General features: G+C 35.7%; 6 protein-coding genes across 8 annotated transcripts; 4 read left to right on the top strand and 2 right to left on the bottom strand.

Annotated features, from left to right (window-relative positions):
• The first annotated feature begins 604 nt into the window (after window positions 1–604).
• Window positions 605–3,591, top strand: LOC145943105 (uncharacterized). Its single transcript, XM_083050483.1, has one exon. It carries the CDS (start codon window positions 867–869, stop codon window positions 3,213–3,215), a length of 2,349 nt encoding a protein of 782 aa, XP_082906609.1. The 5' UTR covers window positions 605–866; the 3' UTR covers window positions 3,216–3,591.
• A 1,199-nt stretch (window positions 3,592–4,790) lies between these two features.
• On the bottom strand, window positions 4,791–7,606 carry LOC145943106 (ATP-binding cassette sub-family B member 10, mitochondrial). The gene is made up of 4 exons (XM_083050484.1): window positions 7,337–7,606; window positions 6,569–7,260; window positions 5,382–6,490; window positions 4,791–5,269 (listed from the first exon to the last, which is right to left on the bottom strand). Exons 2-4 carry the CDS (start codon window positions 7,164–7,166, stop codon window positions 5,009–5,011), a joined length of 1,968 nt encoding a protein of 655 aa, XP_082906610.1. The 5' UTR covers window positions 7,167–7,260; window positions 7,337–7,606; the 3' UTR covers window positions 4,791–5,008.
• An 803-nt stretch (window positions 7,607–8,409) lies between these two features.
• Eif3f1 (eukaryotic translation initiation factor 3 subunit f1) lies at window positions 8,410–9,736 on the top strand. Its single transcript, XM_083048991.1, has 5 exons — window positions 8,410–8,543; window positions 8,649–8,818; window positions 8,906–9,088; window positions 9,193–9,411; window positions 9,487–9,736. Exons 1-5 carry the CDS (start codon window positions 8,435–8,437, stop codon window positions 9,658–9,660), a joined length of 855 nt encoding a protein of 284 aa, XP_082905117.1. The 5' UTR covers window positions 8,410–8,434; the 3' UTR covers window positions 9,661–9,736.
• Arp10 (Actin-related protein 10) lies at window positions 9,539–11,736 on the bottom strand. Its single transcript, XM_083048990.1, has 5 exons — window positions 11,488–11,736; window positions 11,098–11,250; window positions 10,742–11,026; window positions 10,380–10,659; window positions 9,539–10,260 (listed from the first exon to the last, which is right to left on the bottom strand). The coding sequence occupies exons 1-5, from the start codon at window positions 11,565–11,567 to the stop codon at window positions 9,928–9,930; spliced, it is 1,131 nt and encodes a 376-aa protein (XP_082905116.1). The 5' UTR covers window positions 11,568–11,736; the 3' UTR covers window positions 9,539–9,927.
• A 169-nt stretch (window positions 11,737–11,905) lies between these two features.
• On the top strand, window positions 11,906–17,076 carry Duba (Deubiquitinating enzyme A). Of its 3 annotated transcripts, none has more exons than XM_083048988.1 (13): window positions 11,908–12,157; window positions 12,525–12,736; window positions 12,964–13,062; window positions 13,532–13,623; window positions 13,842–13,963; window positions 14,100–14,227; window positions 14,317–14,472; window positions 14,545–14,701; window positions 14,791–15,002; window positions 15,164–15,283; window positions 15,361–15,516; window positions 15,594–15,783; window positions 15,886–17,076. In XM_083048988.1, exons 2-13 carry the CDS (start codon window positions 12,593–12,595, stop codon window positions 16,032–16,034), a joined length of 1,725 nt encoding a protein of 574 aa, XP_082905114.1. In that variant the 5' UTR covers window positions 11,908–12,157; window positions 12,525–12,592; the 3' UTR covers window positions 16,035–17,076. The 3 variants fall into 3 exon arrangements, with proteins under 3 accessions (XP_082905115.1, XP_082905114.1, XP_082905112.1); XM_083048986.1 differs by having other exon boundaries at window positions 11,909–12,328; XM_083048989.1 differs by lacking the exon at window positions 15,361–15,516 and having other exon boundaries at window positions 11,906–12,328.
• Window positions 17,077–17,221: 145 nt separating this feature from the next.
• LOC145942364 (serine/threonine-protein kinase Nek5) lies at window positions 17,222–19,605 on the top strand. Its single transcript, XM_083048995.1, has 6 exons — window positions 17,222–17,295; window positions 17,441–17,531; window positions 17,605–17,772; window positions 17,906–18,066; window positions 18,279–18,426; window positions 18,890–19,605. Exons 1-6 carry the CDS (start codon window positions 17,237–17,239, stop codon window positions 19,202–19,204), a joined length of 942 nt encoding a protein of 313 aa, XP_082905121.1. The 5' UTR covers window positions 17,222–17,236; the 3' UTR covers window positions 19,205–19,605.
• Window positions 19,606–20,530: the final 925 nt, after the last annotated feature.

The following is a 20,530-nucleotide window of genomic DNA, read 5'->3' as shown; positions in this document are numbered from 1 at the left end:
TAGATTAAATGTGCTTTGCGATAATTTTTTTATTCAGCCTTGTTTCAATAACTTACTTCTTTGTTTACTTTTTTTTATATATAATATAATTTATCTTTTGGAACATCGCTCTTATTCTTTTCTCTCTATACTTTTTTTTATTTTTAATTGATTTACAATGACGTCACAAGTTTAATATTTGTATGTCGCAAAGATACATAATTAAAAAATTTATGAATCTGTAATTAATTTAAGTCATCTTGAATCGAATAAAATTAACATAAAGAGCTATTTATAATTTACATGATCGCATAATATGTATATATAAGAAATTTTGTTTTTGCATTAGACATGCAATTTTTCTGTACAGCTTTCTTGTATAGCTCTTTAAATCTCTATGCGGATAAAAAAAATCTTAATTTAGATCTCTTTAGGTTTATATAAACAAGACGTATTTAAAAAAATTTTTTTTATTGAACCAACGCGTAGCGAGAAACGCGCTAACCAATCAATCTTTCGTTCTCACGGAAGAGCTAAAAGTTCATTGGCTATCGTGTCGCACGTGACGTGTGACGCGTTTGATGTGCAGGCGCCTTTATATTCAGCAATAGAAAAAGGTATTCGAGTCTTTCACGGTTATCAGTTGGAGGTTGTGACTCATCGGTTGGCCCTACTGTCATTCTCCCTCCTTGCCATAGTTCTCATTGTTGCTGTTTTGTGGCCGGTGTGTTTGCTAGTTTATATTTTTGGTTGTTCCTCTCACGTAGAGCACTTCTCTTGGAAATTTTTCGAATTTTACGCGACGATATTCACCGACAGGCAATCGAGATAATTGACGGAAAACGAGGGAGATTCGTCGGAGGTGGTTGTCGGCGGCGGCGGGGAAGATGGAAAATTTGGAGGAGGTGTTGCAGGCGCTCGATGAGTTCCAAAAGATGCGTCCCACGGTGATCCCGCAGGAGTTGGAGGATTATTTGTCCTGGGTCGCCAAGACGGGCGACCCGGTGTACCAGTGGCCCTTGATCAAGACCCTCTTCCGGGAGAAGCTCACCCGCGTGATGACAGATTTCTACGAGAACTGTCCCAATCTCGAGTTCGCGACCTGTCCGAACGTGGAGCACTTCAACTACGACGCTATGAAGAGCAACCTCCTCGAGAGACTCGAGTCGTTCGCCAACGCGCCGTTCACCGTTCAGCGGATATGCGAGCTACTCACGGCGCCGCGCAAGGAGTACAATCGCGTGGACAAATTTATGCGCGCCATCGAGAAGAACATCCTGGTGGTGTCGACGCGCGAGCCAGGACCCATAGCTAGACGCGGCGAGACCGGTGACGGGATGGTGAACGGCTCGGTCGAGGAAGACACGGCTTCGGTTACGCAGCAGCAACCACCACCACCACCCCCGTCACCCTCGCCGTCCCTGTCGCCGCCACCGTCGTCGCAGCCACCGCAAACCACTCAACCATCGGCACAACCGACTTCGCAGGACGTCGAGATGGAGTACTGGGAGAAGGACTGCACCTCGACCGTCACCATCAGCGTACACACTGTCGCTGAGAACGAAGCGCCTCTTCTGCACCCTGACATTGTATCACCTACCGCTGAGTCTCCGTTGACTAAAAGTATATTTAACGCGGACGAGGCTGCTACTCGAGAGAAACTCGAACGAGACACCTCTCCTAGGACAGAAGTCGCAACGCCTAATTATATTTCTGCTACTTCCGCAGAGTTCTCCTCTATATCGAATTTAACTTCGCAGTCGCACGAACCGATATCGCCAGACGCATCTGCCGTTCCCATCGTACAGAGTCTACCAGCTGTTGGAACGATAATCAACGACAAGATCACCGGTGACTCGTCTGTCGGTGCTGCTGATGTAGCGGAGGTGATCATGAACGAGGACACTGACTCTCAACCCAATCTGGATATGGAGAGTGAGGATGTTGAAGCAGCGACAACGTCGGCGAGTTCCACGACGACGACGACGGCGACGACGACGGCGACGACGACAGCGGTGACAACGACAGCGGTGACAACGACAGCAACGTCGACGACGTCATCAGCGGCGACAACGACAGTAACTGTGGTGGCAACGGTGATACCGTTGACGACAGACACTACGCGAAATCTACAAGCCGCCTTCCAAGCAAAACGCTTCGAATCCGACAGCGATAACAAGTGTCTGGATAATAAATCCGATGAGAAGGCACCAATTTCATCGACGATAATCAACGTGGAAGAGGGAGAAGGAGGAGTCGGGCGTTCCATGAAGAGCGAAGAAACGACGTTGAACAAATTGAATTCCGAATGTATGGATTCAAATGAGATGTCTTGTAATGAAAATAGATTAACCGACAATTTATTACAAACGGACATTGATATGAGACCGGACACTTTGGCGAATAATAATACCGAAAGTGTAAATGCCGAAGAAATAGTTTTAAATAAATCGGAGGAAGAAAGTACATCAATTATCGAGGATGTGGACGAGGAAAGTTTGCGTTCCAAGAGCGACGACGACACAAAAACGCCTATGTCCGTCGAATCTGAACTTGAAGAAATAGATAGCACAGTTACATCCTATCCATGTATGAGCGCAGTCATTGTAACTAACAGTGAAGCGTTGTATAAACCAGAGAAAACTGAGATACACTCTAAAGAAGTGTCTGCGATGATTTCTTCCAAGGAAAATTTTATACACGATGAACCTATGAGCCAAAAAATTGAGAATACAGAAGTAACGGATAATATTATAGAAGCAGTTCCTAGAGTAGCGTCTCCTAATAGCAACGATAATGAACAAGAAGTACAGGTTCCTGAATTCGACATGGATAATACGAAAGTCATGGAAATTTCCAATGACAAGACTGCTCTTGTCGAATCTATGGTATCACTTCCAATAAATGTAATAGAGAAACCTAAAGAAGCAACATCTGTAATTGAAAAATTTGTTCCCGTCGAGATGACAAAAAGCTCTGATAATAATTGTCAGTCTCCGAAGGATGAGAAGGTAACAGAAATCCAAGATGATAGTTTAACAAATGCACAAGATAATAAAGCGACAGTGTGTATTACTACAAAGGAAAACCAGTCTTCTGTAATAGAAAGTGTAATTTGTATAAAGGAACACGAATCTACAGAATTAATGGACGTCGATGAAGAGGAATCTCTGTCGACGTTTCAACAGGATGAACCTATGGAGCAAGAAACAATGGAGGAATTATCAAAGAGTTAATCCTGACTAATCTAATCAATTGCTGTTTCTCCCTCTCATTTGATATTCTATCTATTTGTTTTTAGATGGATATCGAAATAAGAGCCACACAACACAAGTATCTTTGCGTATAAACAAGTACGTGGTGTGCATATAATTTCTACAGCCGTTAATTATTAATTATATGTGGAATTTAAATTATGAGTAAATATTAAGTAGCCATCAATGAAGTTTTTCTTGACAGTGTAACTTAAATATTATTTTTTGCTCTTCTATTTATTTTGGATTTGTCATTAGATTGAATAAGCTCCGGCATTCACTTATATAAAGAGATTTATCGAAAGGAATTTTCTAACTCTTGAAAGAAAAAGAACACTGCCTACTCCCCCCCCCCCCCCCCAAAAAAGATTGTAATACTGAAAAACCGCTTGTGTATAGAAGCCAGATTTGGTAAACGTTTCAATATGGATTTATACAAATACCGTAAATATCTGCTTAGAATAAGGTTGTGCCTATAAATATTATGTATATTGCACAAGTATATCTAATAAATAAATTTTTAAATAACGTGCGTAAGAGAGACCAGTATCACAGATTCGAGAAACATTTCCCAAAGTAAACGAAATAGCTTCGTTCGTGTAATCACAGCCTTATACTAAGTTTCGATTAAATCTCGAAATATTTTTATCTTGGAATTTTTTTAAATCACTAATTCCAAAAAAATGTATTCGAGATTGATCAAAAATATATTCCTTACGACCTTTCTATACTATGCAACAGCATTTGAAAATGTTAAAGCAATGTTGCTTCGAAAAGATGTGTATTAAAACTTTGATTAAGCTAATTTAAGATCGATATTTCGAATGTATCGACTATAACTTGAATCAGTGTATAAATATTTCATCAGTGAACAAATACTTTGTTTTATAAGCGTTTGCTATATATAAAACGTAAAAGAAATTAATATAAAGCTACAAATTTATGAACTTTTAGCTTTTTGATTTTTTTGACTTTTCTTTGCGAGACTTGAAATATAACATCCTGGTTTCAGGTAAATAGAAAAGCTATCGACTCTGCGCGAATCTGAACGAAATCTCTTTAGGCAGCCCATTATAAATTGATACAATTCTTATTAAAATTGATTCACGAGTTAAGATCAGTTAGGATTATTCCGAACCGCTTACAATTACATATACTTGCACAATATGTTTTCAAGCGGATTCGAATTCATTGCTGATCTATGAAAATGTTATTAGAATATATCGTAGGAATGGGATATTAATTTAAGAATTAATATAGATTAATAAAAAACATAATACACGAATGTGGATATTTGAAAAGAATAGCTGTACATTATTTTATAAGAAAATATATAAAAATAAGATTGTCAATATCTATCTCTTATTCGTAGTGAGTACCTGACCTTGCTACTCTTAATAAAAAATAGAAGAAACAGACTGAATAATCAGATGACGTTATAAAACCGTTCCCCGCAATGTATAATATTAAAATATTCCGTCGTTTGAAATCATTTCCGCGAATTATATGTTACATATCTTTCTATAACATTTAGCAATAAACATACAGCATTAGGTGTAATATTGCACTCCCCTATTTTTATTCCATTTTCTTAATGATATACTGCCGCCAAAAAATACGTTAATATTACAAAATCTTTTTTAACTTTAGACATTTGAATTAGATAAATATACATATGTATACTTATATATGTACATATAATACACCGACAGACACCGTATATAAAACGAAAAATGAAGAGGTAATTACTCGTTTAGCGATTTCTGTACATCTATTTACGCGAATGTTTGATGTTTCACTAACTTTTTGAAATAACCATGCTCCAAGTTCATTAGTTCGATATAAGTGCCGGTTTCCGCCACTTGTCCTCCATCGAGTACCACAATTTTATCAGCGTTTTTTATTGTACTAAGCCTGTGAGCAATCGTTATTACCGTTCTGCCACGGATAGCACGTTCTACTGCCTCCTGAACAAAGTATTCGCTTTCCGCATCTAAGGCACTGGTCGCTTCGTCCAATATTAAAATTTTTGGTTTCTAAAAGAGAGAAAGGAGAATTAAAGAGAATATTTTTGGACTGAATAAAAAGAATTATTTCAATAATTATTATTTTATTATGTTTAATTATTAATAATTATATTATATTTACCTTTATTAATGCTCTGGCAATGGCGACTCTCTGACGTTGTCCGCCACTAAGCGTAATACCCCTTTCTCCGACTATTGTATCTAATCCATCCGTCATTTTTTCCGTAAACTGTAACACGTGCGCTTGTTTGGCGGCTTCCTCTACATCGGAATCTGTCGCAGATTCCGTCCCATATAATATATTCTCCCTTATCGAGCCGCTAAAAAGAATTGGTTCTTGGGATACAATGCTAATTTGTGATTTTACCCATATAGGATCGAGTAGACGGAGATCGTAATTATCTAAAAGTATCGATCCCTTCGTGGGATCGTACAGTCTTAATAAAAGTGATGCTACGGTAGATTTTCCAGAACCCGAGGAACCGACTATAGCTGTCATGGAACATTTGTCTATGTTTAGATTAAAACCTTTCAATACGTGTACCGTTTCTCGTGTTGGATAAACAAAGAAAACGTTTTGAAACGTCACGGTGCCCGACAATTCTTTCTCTAATATTTGTCCACCCTGGATAGGAATAAGCGGCTGTCGATTGATCAATTCGAACAGACGAGAATTCGCTCCTAGAGCCTTATTTAACTCACTGTACGCTGATGATAATCCGTTTAGAGATATTCCCACATATCCTGCATATAGCAGAAAGGCGCTTAAGCTTCCAATTGTTATTTCGGAGTTTGAGACCATAAATACTCCATTGTAAAGGACCGAAAGAACAATAGCGTTCCCAGAAAGACCAGTCATGCCGAAAAACATTCCTCTGTACAAACTCTCCTTATAACATGTTTTTAAAACCTCTTGTAGTTTGATGCTATATCTGTCAATTTCACGTCTCTCTTGTCCAAATGCTTTAACAGTTCTTATATTACTAATTCTTTCCTCTGCAGTCGCGTTGAGCACTGCAAAACTGCTCTGCAGATCCTTAGATATTCTTCTCAAGACACGTCCCCAAATGGCAGCAACGATTACAACAGGCGGTACTATAGCTAGGCCAAGTAGAGCAAGTGACGGCGACACGTAAAACATCATAGAGACTCCTGTAATAGCCATAATAACAGAGCGTAAGCCATCCGATACGTTGGTTGTAACAGCAGAGCTAATGAGTTGCGTATCTCCTACAAAAAAAAATTATAAAATCAGAAAGAAGAAATTGCAAAGTCAACATATTTCAATGATGACAACAAGATATATACCGCTTAATCTGCCGACTAGTTCTCCTGTACTTTCTTTATCAAACATTGCAGTTTCCTGTTGTAGAATCGCAGCGTACGCCTTTTTCCTTAGAGACTGCGTAATTCTATGTCCTGCTTTAGACATCAAGTAGACTCTGCTAAAGTTGCTCAGACCGCCTATAAGAAATACTATAAAGAGAGCAAACGTCAGCTGATTGAGCTCTTCTTTTATGTTTGTTTTTTCCATAGTGTTGATAACATCTACCACTTTGCCGAAGCAAAATGGAACAGCCATGGTTACACTGGAAGACACGAGTAGAAATGCGATGGCCTTTATCAGGGTCCATTTTTCAGGTGCAGCCAGCAAGATTAGGTTCTTTAATTCCGAGCTTTTTTTCGTCTTGGCCGAATGTACGACAGATATCGAACTGTCGGATCCGATGGCGTTAAACGTATGACGTCTCAATTCGATAAATACGCGTCCTTTCCTCGATATCCTAACATTCTGATGCCTCGTCAAGCACGAGCCGAACAAGTACTTCCTCGATACACCGATACCGCAGCATCCTGATTTTCGCAGGATGCCAGGATTAATCAATAATTTCCAGAGAAGCGTCATACTCTACGTAATCGGATTATCACGCTGTGTGACATGCAAATTTCATGAATAACAGTAATCCTCCCGCAAGAATCAGCCTTCGGCCCAGGCTAACCTAAAAGGTACAACCATACAAAGGTTCATAGAGTTCATTAAATAATATAAATTGATATAATTAAGCGCGTACGTACTCAGGGAAAATATAATTAACTTTCAAAATAAGAAAACATCCAACAATGAAGTGTTTGTTTCCTGACGATTAAAAAAAATCGATTGTTCCATTTATAGGCTAATTAGGTTGCAAAAAAGTTTATAATTGCACACTTCGAATAATGCCTGTTGACGAACCCGAGAAATTAATCGTGCGAAATTTATGCGAAGATTGGAAAAGTTTACATAAAATAAATTTACGTAAAATTTCGCTCAAGTGGTCGACGCTTATGAAATTCCATGACGTCACGTCTCTTTCCGCGGGAAAACTTTTGTAGCCCCGTATCGGATCGTCGATTGGCTGTCGGATAGAGAATTCCTAGGGTTTTTCCAGCAACAGCCAATCAACTTTCGACTCATCGTATCGATTTTATTTGCAGTGGAAACACATTTCGATTGATCTTCGGCGCATCTAGATACAACAGATTCTTCTATGGTCCGTGCAGTAGGGATGGGCGATGTATAAAAAAAAAATCGATGCTAAGTTAATCGATGTTTGAATATATCGATGTTGATTAATCGATTTTTCACAAAAAGTATCGATAAATCGATTATTTAAAAAAAAAACAAAGCATTTTTATATTGTAAAAATAGTTAAGATATTTTTATAGAGGAATAACGCAAATTAATGAATATAATTAATTTTATTTACTCTTTCGTTAAGAAATGAGCACAGCGCAGTTAATTACTAAAGGACCTAAAGGTACTATTACATTTGTCGTACGATAAACTTTTTAAGCGTATTAATTGGCTGCAGTATAGAAAATTTCCAAAGTCTATATTTTGTAACCAATCAATGAGCTTAAAAAATTTGTCATACAACAAATGTAATCCTAGCCTTAAGCGAAGCACAATGTGAGTTATGTAGTAAATTCTGCAGGTACAAAAAAACTTTTTATTAAATAGAAAATAAATAAAAAAAACATTGCGCGGCGATATTTTACATAAATAATCGAACATCGATGTATCGGATGAGAAAAACATCGAGTAGATTAATCGATTATTAAAAAAAAAACTATCGACCATTTCGATTAATCGGCAAACATCGCCCATCCCCTACTGTGCAGACCGTCGAAAACATGGCGCTTAATCTTACTGTCAAAGTGCATCCCGTGGTTTTATTCCAGGTTGTGGATGCTTACGAACGACGAAAGGCGGAATCGATGCGCGTTATTGGAACTTTATTAGGTAACGACTATATATATATATTGAACAAGAATGCGAGGGATCTTTCGTCTCGACTGGAATGTGACGTTTTGACAGCCACGAGTGAACACGTGTTTTTTTCTTCAGGTACCGTGGAGAAAGGGATAGTCGAAGTAACCAACTGTTTTTGCGTACCGCACAAGGAATCCGAGAGCCAGGTAGAGGCCGATCTTACCTATGGAATGGACTTGTATGACTTAAATCATCGAGTTAATGCGCAAGAGAATATCGTGGGCTGGTGGGCTACAGGCAATGAGGTTTTAATCCCTTTAATTTCTTTACCGGCTATTTTATATATTCCTTCGAATGTTATATAATTTAATAAATGGAAATGCATTTTTCAGGTTACCACACATTCATCCGTTATCCATGAGTATTATGTGCGAGAATGTAACAATCCGGTGCATTTGACTGTTGATACTACATTGGCAAATACAACGAGAATGGCGATCAAAGCTTACGTGTGTGTTCCATTAGGAGTGCCTAATGGCAAGCAAGGCTCCATGTTCACACCGGTTAAAGTTCAGGTTTGTCAGAATTTTCACAAGATATATTTGACTTGTATCGCGCAAAAACATTTCGATATCTTTATATGAGACTGTCTTTAATATTGTTAAATTTTTCTGTACAGATTAAATGCTACGAGCCAGAGGTTGTAGGCCTGCAATTATGCTCCAAGACTCAATTGCAATCCCACATACAAGCATCTGGAATGAAATCTGGAGGAATAGAACCCATGATGGACCTTGCACAAGTCTCGGAGGCTTGCTCCAAGCTTTCTTTAATGCTAGAACAAGTGCTTGCGTATGTTGATGATGTTCTAGCAGGGAAACAATTACCGGATAATCAAGTAAATATATAAATATTCTTTTTCTTTTAAATGTTTATTATTTAATCAATACACACAATGATTCTGTCGTTTCAGGTTGGCAGAGCCCTTTTGGATATGGTACATTCCGTGCCGAAAATGACTAGCGATCAATTTGACGAAATGTTTAATAGCAACGTTAAAGATCTTTTGATGGTTGTCGCATTATCGCAATTGATAAAAACGCAATTGCAACTTAATGAAAAGCTTACACTACTTACAACTCTATAATTTAAAATATTTAATTTTTTATATTGTATAAAAACGTGTAATGCAACAAAATTAATAATGATCCATTTCTCATATATTTTTGATTCCTGTTAATATCGTCGATCAATTGTTAAGATTTATAACAATGAAATGATCATATTAATGAAATATAAAAAATAGCACTCTATAGAATCATATATAATCACAATTATATATACAATATATAGAATTATAAATATAAGTATAAATTACTTTTCTATAGATCGATAAATATCTCGGCATATTCATTCATACTTCGTAAGATGTTTCGTCTTTTTGATTATCTATAAGATTGGACCAATCGGGAACTCTATTCGTTTTTAAATATATTTCTTTCGTTAAGCAGCGTAATGGTAAATCCGTTGTGCCAAAGATAGCACCGCCTAACCATGCTGTATAATTTGCTTTACTAGGTGCTTTGTGAAATTTAAATGATTGCACTTTTAATTTACTTTTATACAAATCGCTTTGTACTAAAGCCAGTAATTCCGATTTCAAACGACTTGCAAAACCCTTTATCATAGTTGTTCCACCGACGAGTACTATATTTTCAGCCAGCACTCGCCTCATATCCAAAGGACACTAGAATCAAAATGAGTCAATATAACATTAAATGTAACAAACACATATATTCGGTTATATAATCAGATTTAGATTACTAATGTGATAAAATTACTTTATAACAGATATATTGTCCTTACCTTAACAATAGCATCGAGTATCATAGTCGGCAACGAGAGATTATCATTATCCCTTTCCCACAATACTTCAAACGCCTTTTCTCTAATCTCTCCGGGTATCAAAATTCTTTGAACACTAGGATATGTGACATCAGGAGGTGGAGTAGGAGCGTCCTTTGTTCCCAACTTTGCAGATCTTTCCAATGTAGTTACAAAACATGTTCTTACTTTGATGTCTTCTAGCACCTTTTCTGATAAATCTATTTCGCTTGATTTATTGTTGAAATATCTTCTCAAGTTTCTACAAATTGTAAGAATGGAATTAATAAATGTCATGTAAATGTTATAAAAATGGAAAAGTATTATAAAAATAAAAAACCCACTCGTGTACAGCTTGTCCACTGAGAGGCAATGCTTGCCAAGCCTTGAGCACCGGTATTCCTTCAAAGATAGGTATTAAAGTCGCGTCCTGATATCCTACATCCAGGATCAAAGCTGTATCGATACCAAGAGTACTAATTGTTGCTAAATGGCTCGGTAGAAATAGTATGGAACCAACTTCAAAGTGCTTGAACATCACTTTCGCGAGGGTATTTCTAAATGATGTCACTGCCAATGGTGACTCCAACAGCAATATCCTTGCATCTTTTGGACTAACCACAACGTATCTGTCGCAGAAGAATTGTTTTGAGCAAAACTCCCAAGAGATTGCACAATAAAAACGCAGAAATCGTCTTACTTGAAGAACAATAGATGAAAAAATTCTACAAGAAGTTGATACAAGTCCTCGACATCTGTATGATCAATGATTCGGCGTATCTTTTTGGATTCCGGACATCTCGCTTCCGTTCGGATGATACCACGTGGAGAAGCTTCTCCCGCATAGCCAAATCTGTTATATTATGTATGTTTTAATATATTATTTTATCAAATATATACTACACAATATATAAATAAATAAATATATACATAATTAATAAATATATTTTATCAAATATATAATAGTATAAATAAATAATATATATTTTTTTCTATCAAATATATAATATATAAATAAATATATTCTGTCAAAATGAAAAAGAAGCTAATAAAATTTCTATAAACAACGTCTTCTTTTCACGATACTCACTTTGTATAGGCACTACCAATATCAAAAATTATCATCTGCTTATCCGAAATATATCTCACACCCTCGTATCCGCGAAGCATTTTGTTTATTTTATTAGTTATACGCTTTTGTTGTAATCAGACAATACATCAATATATATGTCAGGCTCGTTTGACAGCTCCGAAAAAAGTCGTAGAAAAGGACAGTGAGATCTCTGCTCCGATTGGCCGAATCGAACGCTTCGGAACCTTCGTGACGTCAAGAGGAACGCGTGTATCCGAGGGAAACGAACATATGATAGTACGTTCCTAAACCGTCCGAGATTTCACCCCCACGTTCCGAAATCAATATTACGTAATAGGAGGACTGCGATAAAGAGAGTCGCGTTACTAGGTATCCCGCGGTCTATCTATGGATCTCGCATTCTCCTGAAGAAGCCAAAGCGACGAATGTAAATATGGCCGCCTGACAAAACATTCCGAGGTAGCAGCAGCGATCTACAACGGCACCGTGTATCGCTCTCGCTCGCGGACATGTTGCGCAGTGGGACGACGTCATCCTGACCGCTCGGGGTCTTTCTCGACTTGCGTGACGCAACGACGAGTCAACGAGGAGCAGCCGCGAGGGGGAGAGAGAAAGAGAGAGAGAGAGAGAGAGGAAGGTTGAGCGAGGCTCGCTCGATTCGCCAGTCGTACGTGGAAAAAAAAATCCGTGTTAAATAGGCGTAGGTGGTGAGAGAGATCGCGAAGGGGGTGGTGGATCGTGTTCGCGATCACGAAGGGGTTGCGATCGCGAGGGGGATCGCGAGATCCGGACGGGAGATAAGACGGATATAAGGATTATAAGGCCGAGTGTCTATCAGGTGAGGCGCAACGCGATTTCCGGGGCTTTGCCCTCTCTTTCTCTCTCTCTCTCTCTCGCACTCTCTACTCTACTTAAGGATAGATTTCTAAGAGAGAAGTGTTTTGATTGATCAATCACATGGTCGATTGTTTCGAGAATATTTTCGAAGTAATCGATGATAATTTGCTTATGATTAACGACTGACTCCATTGTAGACCCGACCTAGGGAGAACGGAAGAAAGAGAAAGAAAGGGGGAGAGGAAATTGATCGCGCGAGACGATCATGACGATTCTATCGAAGAAGAAGACGAACGCCCCGAAGGACAGGACGCGCGAGGCAGGCGCTGGTCCCGAGGTCGATGTTCATCACGGGGTAGTCCAGAACGAGCACAATTCCGGGAACACCCTACCGAACAGTCCTTATCAGGTGAGGGCGATTTCTGGGGGGCTTTGCCCCTTCTCACACATTCTGGGAGCTTTCCAGCAACGACGCAGTGCGACACAGAGTATCATTCTATCTTCTTTCGATACGAGTGAACAACAAAGATAGAATGATACTCTGTGTCGCACTGCGTCGTTGCTGGAAAGCATCCTCTGACTTTACTTGAGAAAAGATTTTTAAAAGAGAAATGTTTTTGTCAACTCGCTGACTAGGTACGCGGTGCCAGTGGATTCGCTGTCGATCTACACGGAGTACCAGCTGATCACGGATCTCACAACGGTCCTATAGTATTGACTGGCAACTCGTATGAGGTATATAACAAAGAGAGCTCTTCTTTCTTCTTCCTTTTTCTTATTTTGGATGTTTTAGTCTTGCGTAAATCATTTTTTTGTGCACCGGAGTGATATAAACTTTAAGTAACATGATAATGATATGAGTAAATGGTAATTAATAATTAATCAGTGAATTAATTAATTTTATATTGAACAATAGTATTTGTTTGATTTAAAAAAATAACGAATTATATTACACAATAATGGCTGCGTTCAGCAGCTCAACGGTTGAGCAATTTTCCGATGTCATTCGATGTTGGCTGGATCTTAAAGTAAGAACCAATCACGTTCGATTGCTACTTAGCAGTTGAGTCTGCTGAACGCGGCCATTGTATTATACACAGTTGCTACGTTTGTAAGTTACACGATTGAATATTTATAATTAAATATTTTTTTGCAAAGATTTACATTTTTCATTGATTTATAATGTTCTTATACATATTTACAGGCAAATGTAGACCGTCGTGAAGACAAACACTTTGAAGATGGGAGTGGCCCAAGTCATGGTAAACGTCACAGACAACGAGCCAGCCCTCACAGGTATTTGAAATGGTTTGAAAGATTAAGATTGATAAAAAAAAGGTGTCTTATAAAATGCATAAATTACACTGTGTCCTTATATTGCAATATTTATTTTATGTATAATATAATTCACATAAAATAGAATATACAAAAGAAGTTGTGCATGATGGAAGTTTGTATGATAGATAGATTTATGCTTATTATATATTTAATAAGAGGGATCTATCAATTAATAGTTGTATTGGCAGACCTTCACGTGCAAAACGTGACAGAGAAAGGGACAGAGGCAGAGAGAGGGAGAGAGAAAGAGAACGCGAGAGACAAGCTACACCACCAGCTGCTTCTTGCAATTCACAAGGTAATGTATTTTTCTTATATTTGTATTGCAATTAAAAATCATTATTAAACCATTATCACAAAACCAATAAACTATTAAGATAAAAAAATTGTGATTTATAATTGTGAAGTACTGAATGTGAGCTTGATTTGTTTAGGTACAGATTCTAGTGTAAGTGGAAGAGTAAGTGATCCAAATTCGGATGAACTGGCAAATGGCTACAACAGTGGTGATGAATACACAGGACGTACTGAAAATAATCTTACATTAGTGGAATGGCAAGAAGTCAGTATTATTAAACTTATATTCCAAATAAATACAATTTTTCTTACACTGATGTATATCTCACGTTTTATTTATCTGTAACAATTTAGAGGGATAGATGGTTTGAGAAGCGCCTCAAGAAAAAGGGCCTTATAATAAAGAAGATGGCAGAGGATGGAGCTTGCTTATTTAGAGCAGTAGCGGATCAAGTTTATGGAGATCAAGAAATGCACGGAACTGTGCGAAAGCACTGCATGGATTACATCGTAAGTGTTTAAACTAAATAAGATAATATATTCTTTCAATGTATGGTTTGGTTAAATTTATATTTCTTTTAGTCTTCCAATCAGGAGTTCTTCTCGCATTTTGTAGCAGAGGATTTCAGCACCTATGTGGACAGGAAGAGGCAAGAGTACGTTCATGGAAATCATATAGAAATGCAAGCTATGTCAGAAATGTACAATCGTAGCATACAATTGTACTGTTATAGTACTGGTACGTATTGCTTGGTTTGTTAATTCAGTAAGGTTTTTCCTAAATTGTACTCTTGATTGTTATTGATAAAAAAAATTTTTTTTTTATAGAACCTATCAATATCTTCCATACTATGGTGGAAAGTGATAATGAACCAATTAGGTTGTCGTATCAGCGTGGCAGTCATTACAACAGCATAGTTGATCCATTCAAAGCCACTATAGGCGTTGGCCTTGGTTTACCATCGTTTAATCCTGGTGCTGCTGATCACGCCCTGATATCGGATGCAGTTCGTCAGAGTGAAGAATTACAGATTGAACAGGTAATCACAATAAGTTCATATACAAATCCGATTTCTTTTATACTTTAATTTTACTTTACAAATATTCGAAAGATTATAATTCAAATTCAAAAGATTATAACACCAAATATTCAAAAGATTAATATTCAAATATTCTAAAATTTCGATTTTATATATAAAAGACAATGTTGGAAGATAAAATAAAAGCCACTGACTGGGAAGCGACTAATGAAGCAATCGAAGAACAAGTAGCGAGGGAAAGTTATTTGCAATGGTTGCGCGATAACGAAATGCGTAAGGCAGTAAGTAAAAATTTAATCATCATGTTAGTTATTCCTTTATACGAGCGAAAAGACTCAGTCACGACTTTTGAATCAAGCGTTCAGCCAGTAGTAGCAGTACGAGCACAGTTACGAGCGCGCAACATAATCATTCACACTTTCATTCACATGGAGGTCGTGGACAACAGCGTAGTCATACCTCTTCTCCGACCACGACACAAACTAGCCAAGATAATTTACGTAATTCTCCAAAGGTCCGTTTTGACACTTTATTCACCCGACCAGAGCTCAAAACATTATTTATAAGAGATGTCTCTGTTGTGATTGTTAGGTGAGCGATGCGGTACGATATAGCAAAAGATCGCCGCAACATCAGTCGACTCAAGGATCTAGCATATCCCATTTGCCACCGGAGTTTGAAGTAAAGGTGACATCGCAAGAACCTGTACCGGGCAGTAGCAAAGAAGCAAATGCGTCACCCGATATTTCATTGTTCAATCGCCTTCCTCCTGAAGTATTCGGTAATAATATTTAAATTATGTCGATTTTAATAAAAAAAAAAAGAAAATCTATGAAGAAGATACAAGATTTCATAGTAACTTTTTGAATTTTTGATTTCCTAGGTCTGACAGATTGGGAAGACAGCCATATACTTTCACAAGTATTGGCGACTTCGCAACAGGAATATTTGGATAGTCTGAAGCAGTCACGCGTGTCTGCCGGAAGCGATGGCGCCAATACGATAGAATCTAGTGCTATTAACAATTCTTGAAATGCAGTCGGTAACGACAAAGTTCAAAAAATATCAGAGTATAAATATATATTACATTTATATATTGCAGTATCATCTAATCCCATATTGTGCTAGGGCATAAGGTGATTTGCTTTCTTATCCTCGAGTAAATGTTGCAATAATCACTATTTGGTTTTCTTCTTTTTATCTTGTCTCTTTCGTGTTTGGTCTCTCTTTCAACAATACGGCTACAATTATATACGTATGGCACTTTCTCAGAGTACATACGTCATAATAATTAGGCGCTTTGTTAAGACTAATAAAGTAGCCGCGTAACTTCTTTTTTTTTGTTGCGCAGTGTATCTTTATATTATAAATTGATAAAAATAGTTTGCGTCATTCCGATAATGTTGAAGAAAATTTCTTAGTTTTTCTGGTATGATAACCACGTTTTATCACGAATGTTATACTTTTCTGTGTTTTGGGATTTGACATTTATCATTCACAAAACTATGCAATTTTTAAGTAAAAAAGTAAACATATATACGTATATGTATATATGTTTGATAAAATCGTAATGTTTTTCCTTAATATAGTTTAGATCACAAAATGCTTTAGAGGAATCTGCATTGCATTTGTAAAAAAAACAGAAGTAAATAAAAAAAGTATCATCTATATATATAATTATAATTCTAATTTATTGGTATTTGATATAACCATTCTCTTAATCTAATATAATTGTCATAATGTAAGTGGTAAATTCTTGTAAAATTTAATTTTAAAATTTTTCTTAAACTTAGTTGAAGTAACTTTCATGATAAAATATTTTTAATGAGCCAGAAATTTTCTTAAACTAAAGTCTACACAGAATAATAATTGAGTAAGTTTTTATTATATTGAAACTAAAATTAATTACACGCAAGCTTTTTAATTTTTAATTAGGATAAATTGATATATGTATTCAAACTTTTATTTGTTATGTATCTGACCTTGATAAAAGCAGATCTGTGTTCTATATATGTACATACTATGTAAGCAATACTTATAAATTTGTGTTGATTAAATTGAAAAAGTCACAATATTTGCACATGTTTTTGTTTGAGATAAATAGAAATGTTACTGTCTACAGTCTATTATCACAACAAACTGAGTAGTCCTTCAATAATGAGTGTCAGTAGACGAAATATTTCAACACTTTTGTTTTAAATAAAATAATTTAAAGTTTCTCTCGTTTTGTGAAAATGGATGCATATATCGACGATTATACATTCGAAAGTACACTCGGCAAGGGAACCTTTGGGTATATATTATTAAACTCTTGTATAATGCGGAAGATATATTTTGTGTGCTATATAAAAATTTTTATTATATTTGACATAGATATAACTATATATAAAACGAATCAATTTTATTTTTTTACGAAATAAATAGATATATTCTTTTAGAACTGTGTACTTGGTGAGAAGAAAGAAAGATTTAAAGCTGTTTGTTATAAAAACACAGGATTTAAATACGATAAAATATTCGCCCTCCAAGGTATATAAATTGTAAAATAACGATCCCTCTATTTGGATAAAATATAGAATTCGACATATATTTCATAATTCAGAGAGCATTAGGAGAGATACGATGCCTGAAAAAATTGAGACATCCAAATATAGTGTTTTATTATGGAGCATGGAAGAAAAATAATCGCAGCTATATTCTTATGGAATATGCAACTCGATGTACTCTCAAGGATTTGCTGGAAAAACGAAAAATACCACTTAAGAATGAGGTAATTATAGATGTAGTTACATGTAGTGATAATTAATAAAAAGAATCTTTAAAACATTTTTTTATGTTTTAAATGTTGGACTTTTAATTGTGGAAAGAGAAAAATGTATCAAAGAAATCTTTTTTTTTCTTAGGATGCACTATACTTATTTTCGCAAGTTACTTTGGGAGTACATCATATTCACACAAACAAAATTCTTCATCGAGATCTAAAACCAGAAAATATCATGTTGACTGGCAGCCGCGGAGATATCGTTAAAATCGGCGACTTTGGTCTCGCAAAAAGTATTCAAGAGTACGCATCGATATAAGTCAATTTTAAAATAAATAAAATATATTTTTATTTATCCATTTATCCTTTTTGCACACATTAATCCTTTAACTGGGATATGTGTGTTGAATTATCCTTTTGAAATTACAACGAATGCCTGCTAATCTAATATTCATATGAAGTAATTCTCTCATTTTATTCCATACATGTTTTCTCCTTTTATTTTTATTTTATAGAGATTCGATAAATTGTCACGCAGGATCTTATTATTATATGGCTCCAGAAATGCTTACTGCACAACCGTACGAACTTAAGTGTGACATATGGAGCATGGGCATTATACTATACGAAATGATTACGAAAAGACTTCCATTCCCAGCTACGGTAAATTAAATTGTTTAATTACGAGACAAAGTATTAGTCATTGTGTATTAGTCATTGTGCATCGATGAGTCAATTTTGCGACAAAATAGATTTATAATTTATCCATTTTTGCACACATTAGTTACATTACAATTACATTTTGTAATTTACAATTACAATTGTAAAATTATAAGTATAAATTAAATTACAATTGTAATTGTATGTATTATATATAAATATATATAATATATATAATAATATATAATATATATAATAATGTAATATAAAAATATAATATAATATATAGAATATAGAATATAATTATATTATATAAATTAAATATAAAATTATATATATAAATTGTAATTGCGATTGCAAATGTACATTGCAATTACAATTTGTATTGTAGCTTCATTACAATACAATGGATTGTACTCTTTATATCCCTACGAGTAAAAGTATTCTCTCAATTATATTATTTCAGAGTCTAGAGGAAATTACGAAATTAGTATACAACAGCCCACCGCGGCCTTTACCACCACAGACATCAGCATCCATCGTTAATCTGATATCAAAAATGTTGAGGAAGCAAAGTGCGTGCCGACCCCGCACTGATCAGCTTGTACTTTGCCCTTTTCTTGTCCCTTACATTATTCGAGTATATTTAAACCTCGGGCGTAATATTAATCTCGTTGAACGAGAATATGAAAACTTTGGATCGCATATTTTCTTAAAATTTCTAAACTCACCGCGATCAAAACGACATTTTGATGTATCTTTTGAGAAAATTGAAAAATGACATTACCACATTCACAGATATTTTTGCATTCTAAAAAAAGCACGTTAAATGACTGAGAATATTGATGTTTTTTATCGCGTATTAATTATATCCTATATAGCTCAAAAAATTTTTCCATTTCTTTTGTAATACATATAAAATTATCTTTTTAATATTATTAATAATGTGTTAATGTTTTTTTCTTTATATTATGTACTGATATCTCTAAAAAAAAAAAAACTAATTTTTAAATCATAGGAACGTAATGAAGAAGCCCTCTCCTATTTTAATTAAATGACATATTATATATGCAATTTCTCACACTTTAATGTTTTTACTGACTTTATATATGTAATATACGACTTTCTCTGAATTAATAATAACTTCTCATATTTTGTAATATATAATATAAGCGTGGCGTACAAGCTGTTCTTTTAAGTAATTATGCTCTACATTAATCCTGTGTAAATTAAATTATAAACGATTGAACGTACATTATGTCTATTGATTGAAAATCCATCGTTTCGGAAGCGATATGCGGAACCAATTTACCGCTAGTGGAAATGCTCAGATTTTAATCTCGACGTTATTACGGCACTCTGCTTCGATGGAATTTCATTGTTCGACTGGCTATCGCGACGAACGGGCCCCGAACATACTGGAAGCGTAACGACCGGAAGTTAAGGCCGGAACTGCGTGGATATACCGCTTCGTTCCATGTCGCGGTCCTGAAAAACTCCACAGTTTGCATTTTGCTTGTACACTTTGTCAATCTGCTGTCAGTGCCATCCGAACATTTGCTTGCGACAGTGAAATTAAAAGAGGAGTTCTCGAAGAGTTTAATGCAAAAATAAGCTAAAAATTCAAGTAAGATATATTTTTTTGTATTTAAAATAGAGCTTGCGAATTGTGGCTTTACCTCTTGCGTTTAATCCATCGATTTAAAGTTGATTTTTAACGTTATTCCGATCATTCGGTTAGAAGTTAGAGCATTATCGTATTTTACGTGTGAAACAGTTCCTTCGTATTTACTTTAGGGAAAAGAATTCTGCCAGACGAACTCCATGTCAAAATCATCGTTGATGGTCTTCGAAGATTCCGATGATCGAGTAATAAACGATACATAACGTATGCATCCAAGTGCAAATCCTGCAAAAAATAGGTGAATTAAAAAAAATCACGAGAAATTCATAAAATTAAATATTTAATTTATGACGATAATTAAAAGGAAAACATACAGAAACGTATATAACTATTTTAGAGTTTTTAAATGTTAAATTTTAAACTGTGAAATCTGTAGTTTCTTGTATTTTAAAATCGAATTTCCAAATTGCAAAGGAAGAACTT

This window comes from Prenolepis imparis, unplaced genomic scaffold (assembly GCF_030444845.1).
Source record: "Prenolepis imparis isolate NDT839.2.m4 unplaced genomic scaffold, iyPreImpa1.0 SCAF_11, whole genome shotgun sequence".
Classification (NCBI taxonomy): Eukaryota; Metazoa; Arthropoda; class Insecta; order Hymenoptera; family Formicidae; genus Prenolepis; species Prenolepis imparis.
The sequence above is the reverse complement of the archived record's forward strand: the minus strand, read 5'-3'. Positions and strand labels throughout refer to the sequence as shown.

What these genes read in the sequence shown, in the direction of transcription:
- Eif3f1 (XM_083048991.1), top strand. Translation starts at nt 8,435, where the DNA reads ATGGCGCTTAATCTTACTGTCAAAGTGCATCCCGTGGTTTTATTCCAG. An exon ending in TCACACCGGTTAAAGTTCAG is followed by an intron (nt 9,089 to 9,192) that starts GTTTGTCAGAAT and finishes TTTTCTGTACAG; the next exon opens with ATTAAATGCTACGAGCCAGA. An exon ending in AACAATTACCGGATAATCAA is followed by an intron (nt 9,412 to 9,486) that starts GTAAATATATAA and finishes CTGTCGTTTCAG; the next exon opens with GTTGGCAGAGCCCTTTTGGA.
- Arp10 (XM_083048990.1), bottom strand. Translation starts at nt 11,567, where the DNA reads ATGCTTCGCGGATACGAGGGTGTGAGATATATTTCGGATAAGCAGATG. An exon ending in ATTGGTAGTGCCTATACAAA is followed by an intron (nt 11,251 to 11,487) that starts GTGAGTATCGTG and finishes ATAATATAACAG; the next exon opens with ATTTGGCTATGCGGGAGAAG. An exon ending in TTTCATCTATTGTTCTTCAA is followed by an intron (nt 11,027 to 11,097) that starts GTAAGACGATTT and finishes CTTCTGCGACAG; the next exon opens with ATACGTTGTGGTTAGTCCAA.
- LOC145943106 (XM_083050484.1), bottom strand. Translation starts at nt 7,166, where the DNA reads ATGACGCTTCTCTGGAAATTATTGATTAATCCTGGCATCCTGCGAAAA. An exon ending in ACTAGTCGGCAGATTAAGCG is followed by an intron (nt 6,491 to 6,568) that starts GTATATATCTTG and finishes TTTTTTTTGTAG; the next exon opens with GAGATACGCAACTCATTAGC. An exon ending in TTGCCAGAGCATTAATAAAG is followed by an intron (nt 5,270 to 5,381) that starts GTAAATATAATA and finishes TCTCTCTTTTAG; the next exon opens with AAACCAAAAATTTTAATATT.
- LOC145942364 (XM_083048995.1), top strand. Translation starts at nt 17,237, where the DNA reads ATGGATGCATATATCGACGATTATACATTCGAAAGTACACTCGGCAAG. An exon ending in CTCGGCAAGGGAACCTTTGG is followed by an intron (nt 17,296 to 17,440) that starts GTATATATTATT and finishes ATATTCTTTTAG; the next exon opens with AACTGTGTACTTGGTGAGAA. An exon ending in CTCGCAAAAAGTATTCAAGA is followed by an intron (nt 18,067 to 18,278) that starts GTACGCATCGAT and finishes TTTATTTTATAG; the next exon opens with AGATTCGATAAATTGTCACG.
- Duba (XM_083048988.1), top strand. Translation starts at nt 12,593, where the DNA reads ATGACGATTCTATCGAAGAAGAAGACGAACGCCCCGAAGGACAGGACG. An exon ending in CAACGAGCCAGCCCTCACAG is followed by an intron (nt 13,624 to 13,841) that starts GTATTTGAAATG and finishes ATCAATTAATAG; the next exon opens with TTGTATTGGCAGACCTTCAC. An exon ending in ATAACGAAATGCGTAAGGCA is followed by an intron (nt 15,284 to 15,360) that starts GTAAGTAAAAAT and finishes TTTTGAATCAAG; the next exon opens with CGTTCAGCCAGTAGTAGCAG.
- LOC145943105 (XM_083050483.1), top strand. Translation starts at nt 867, where the DNA reads ATGGAAAATTTGGAGGAGGTGTTGCAGGCGCTCGATGAGTTCCAAAAG.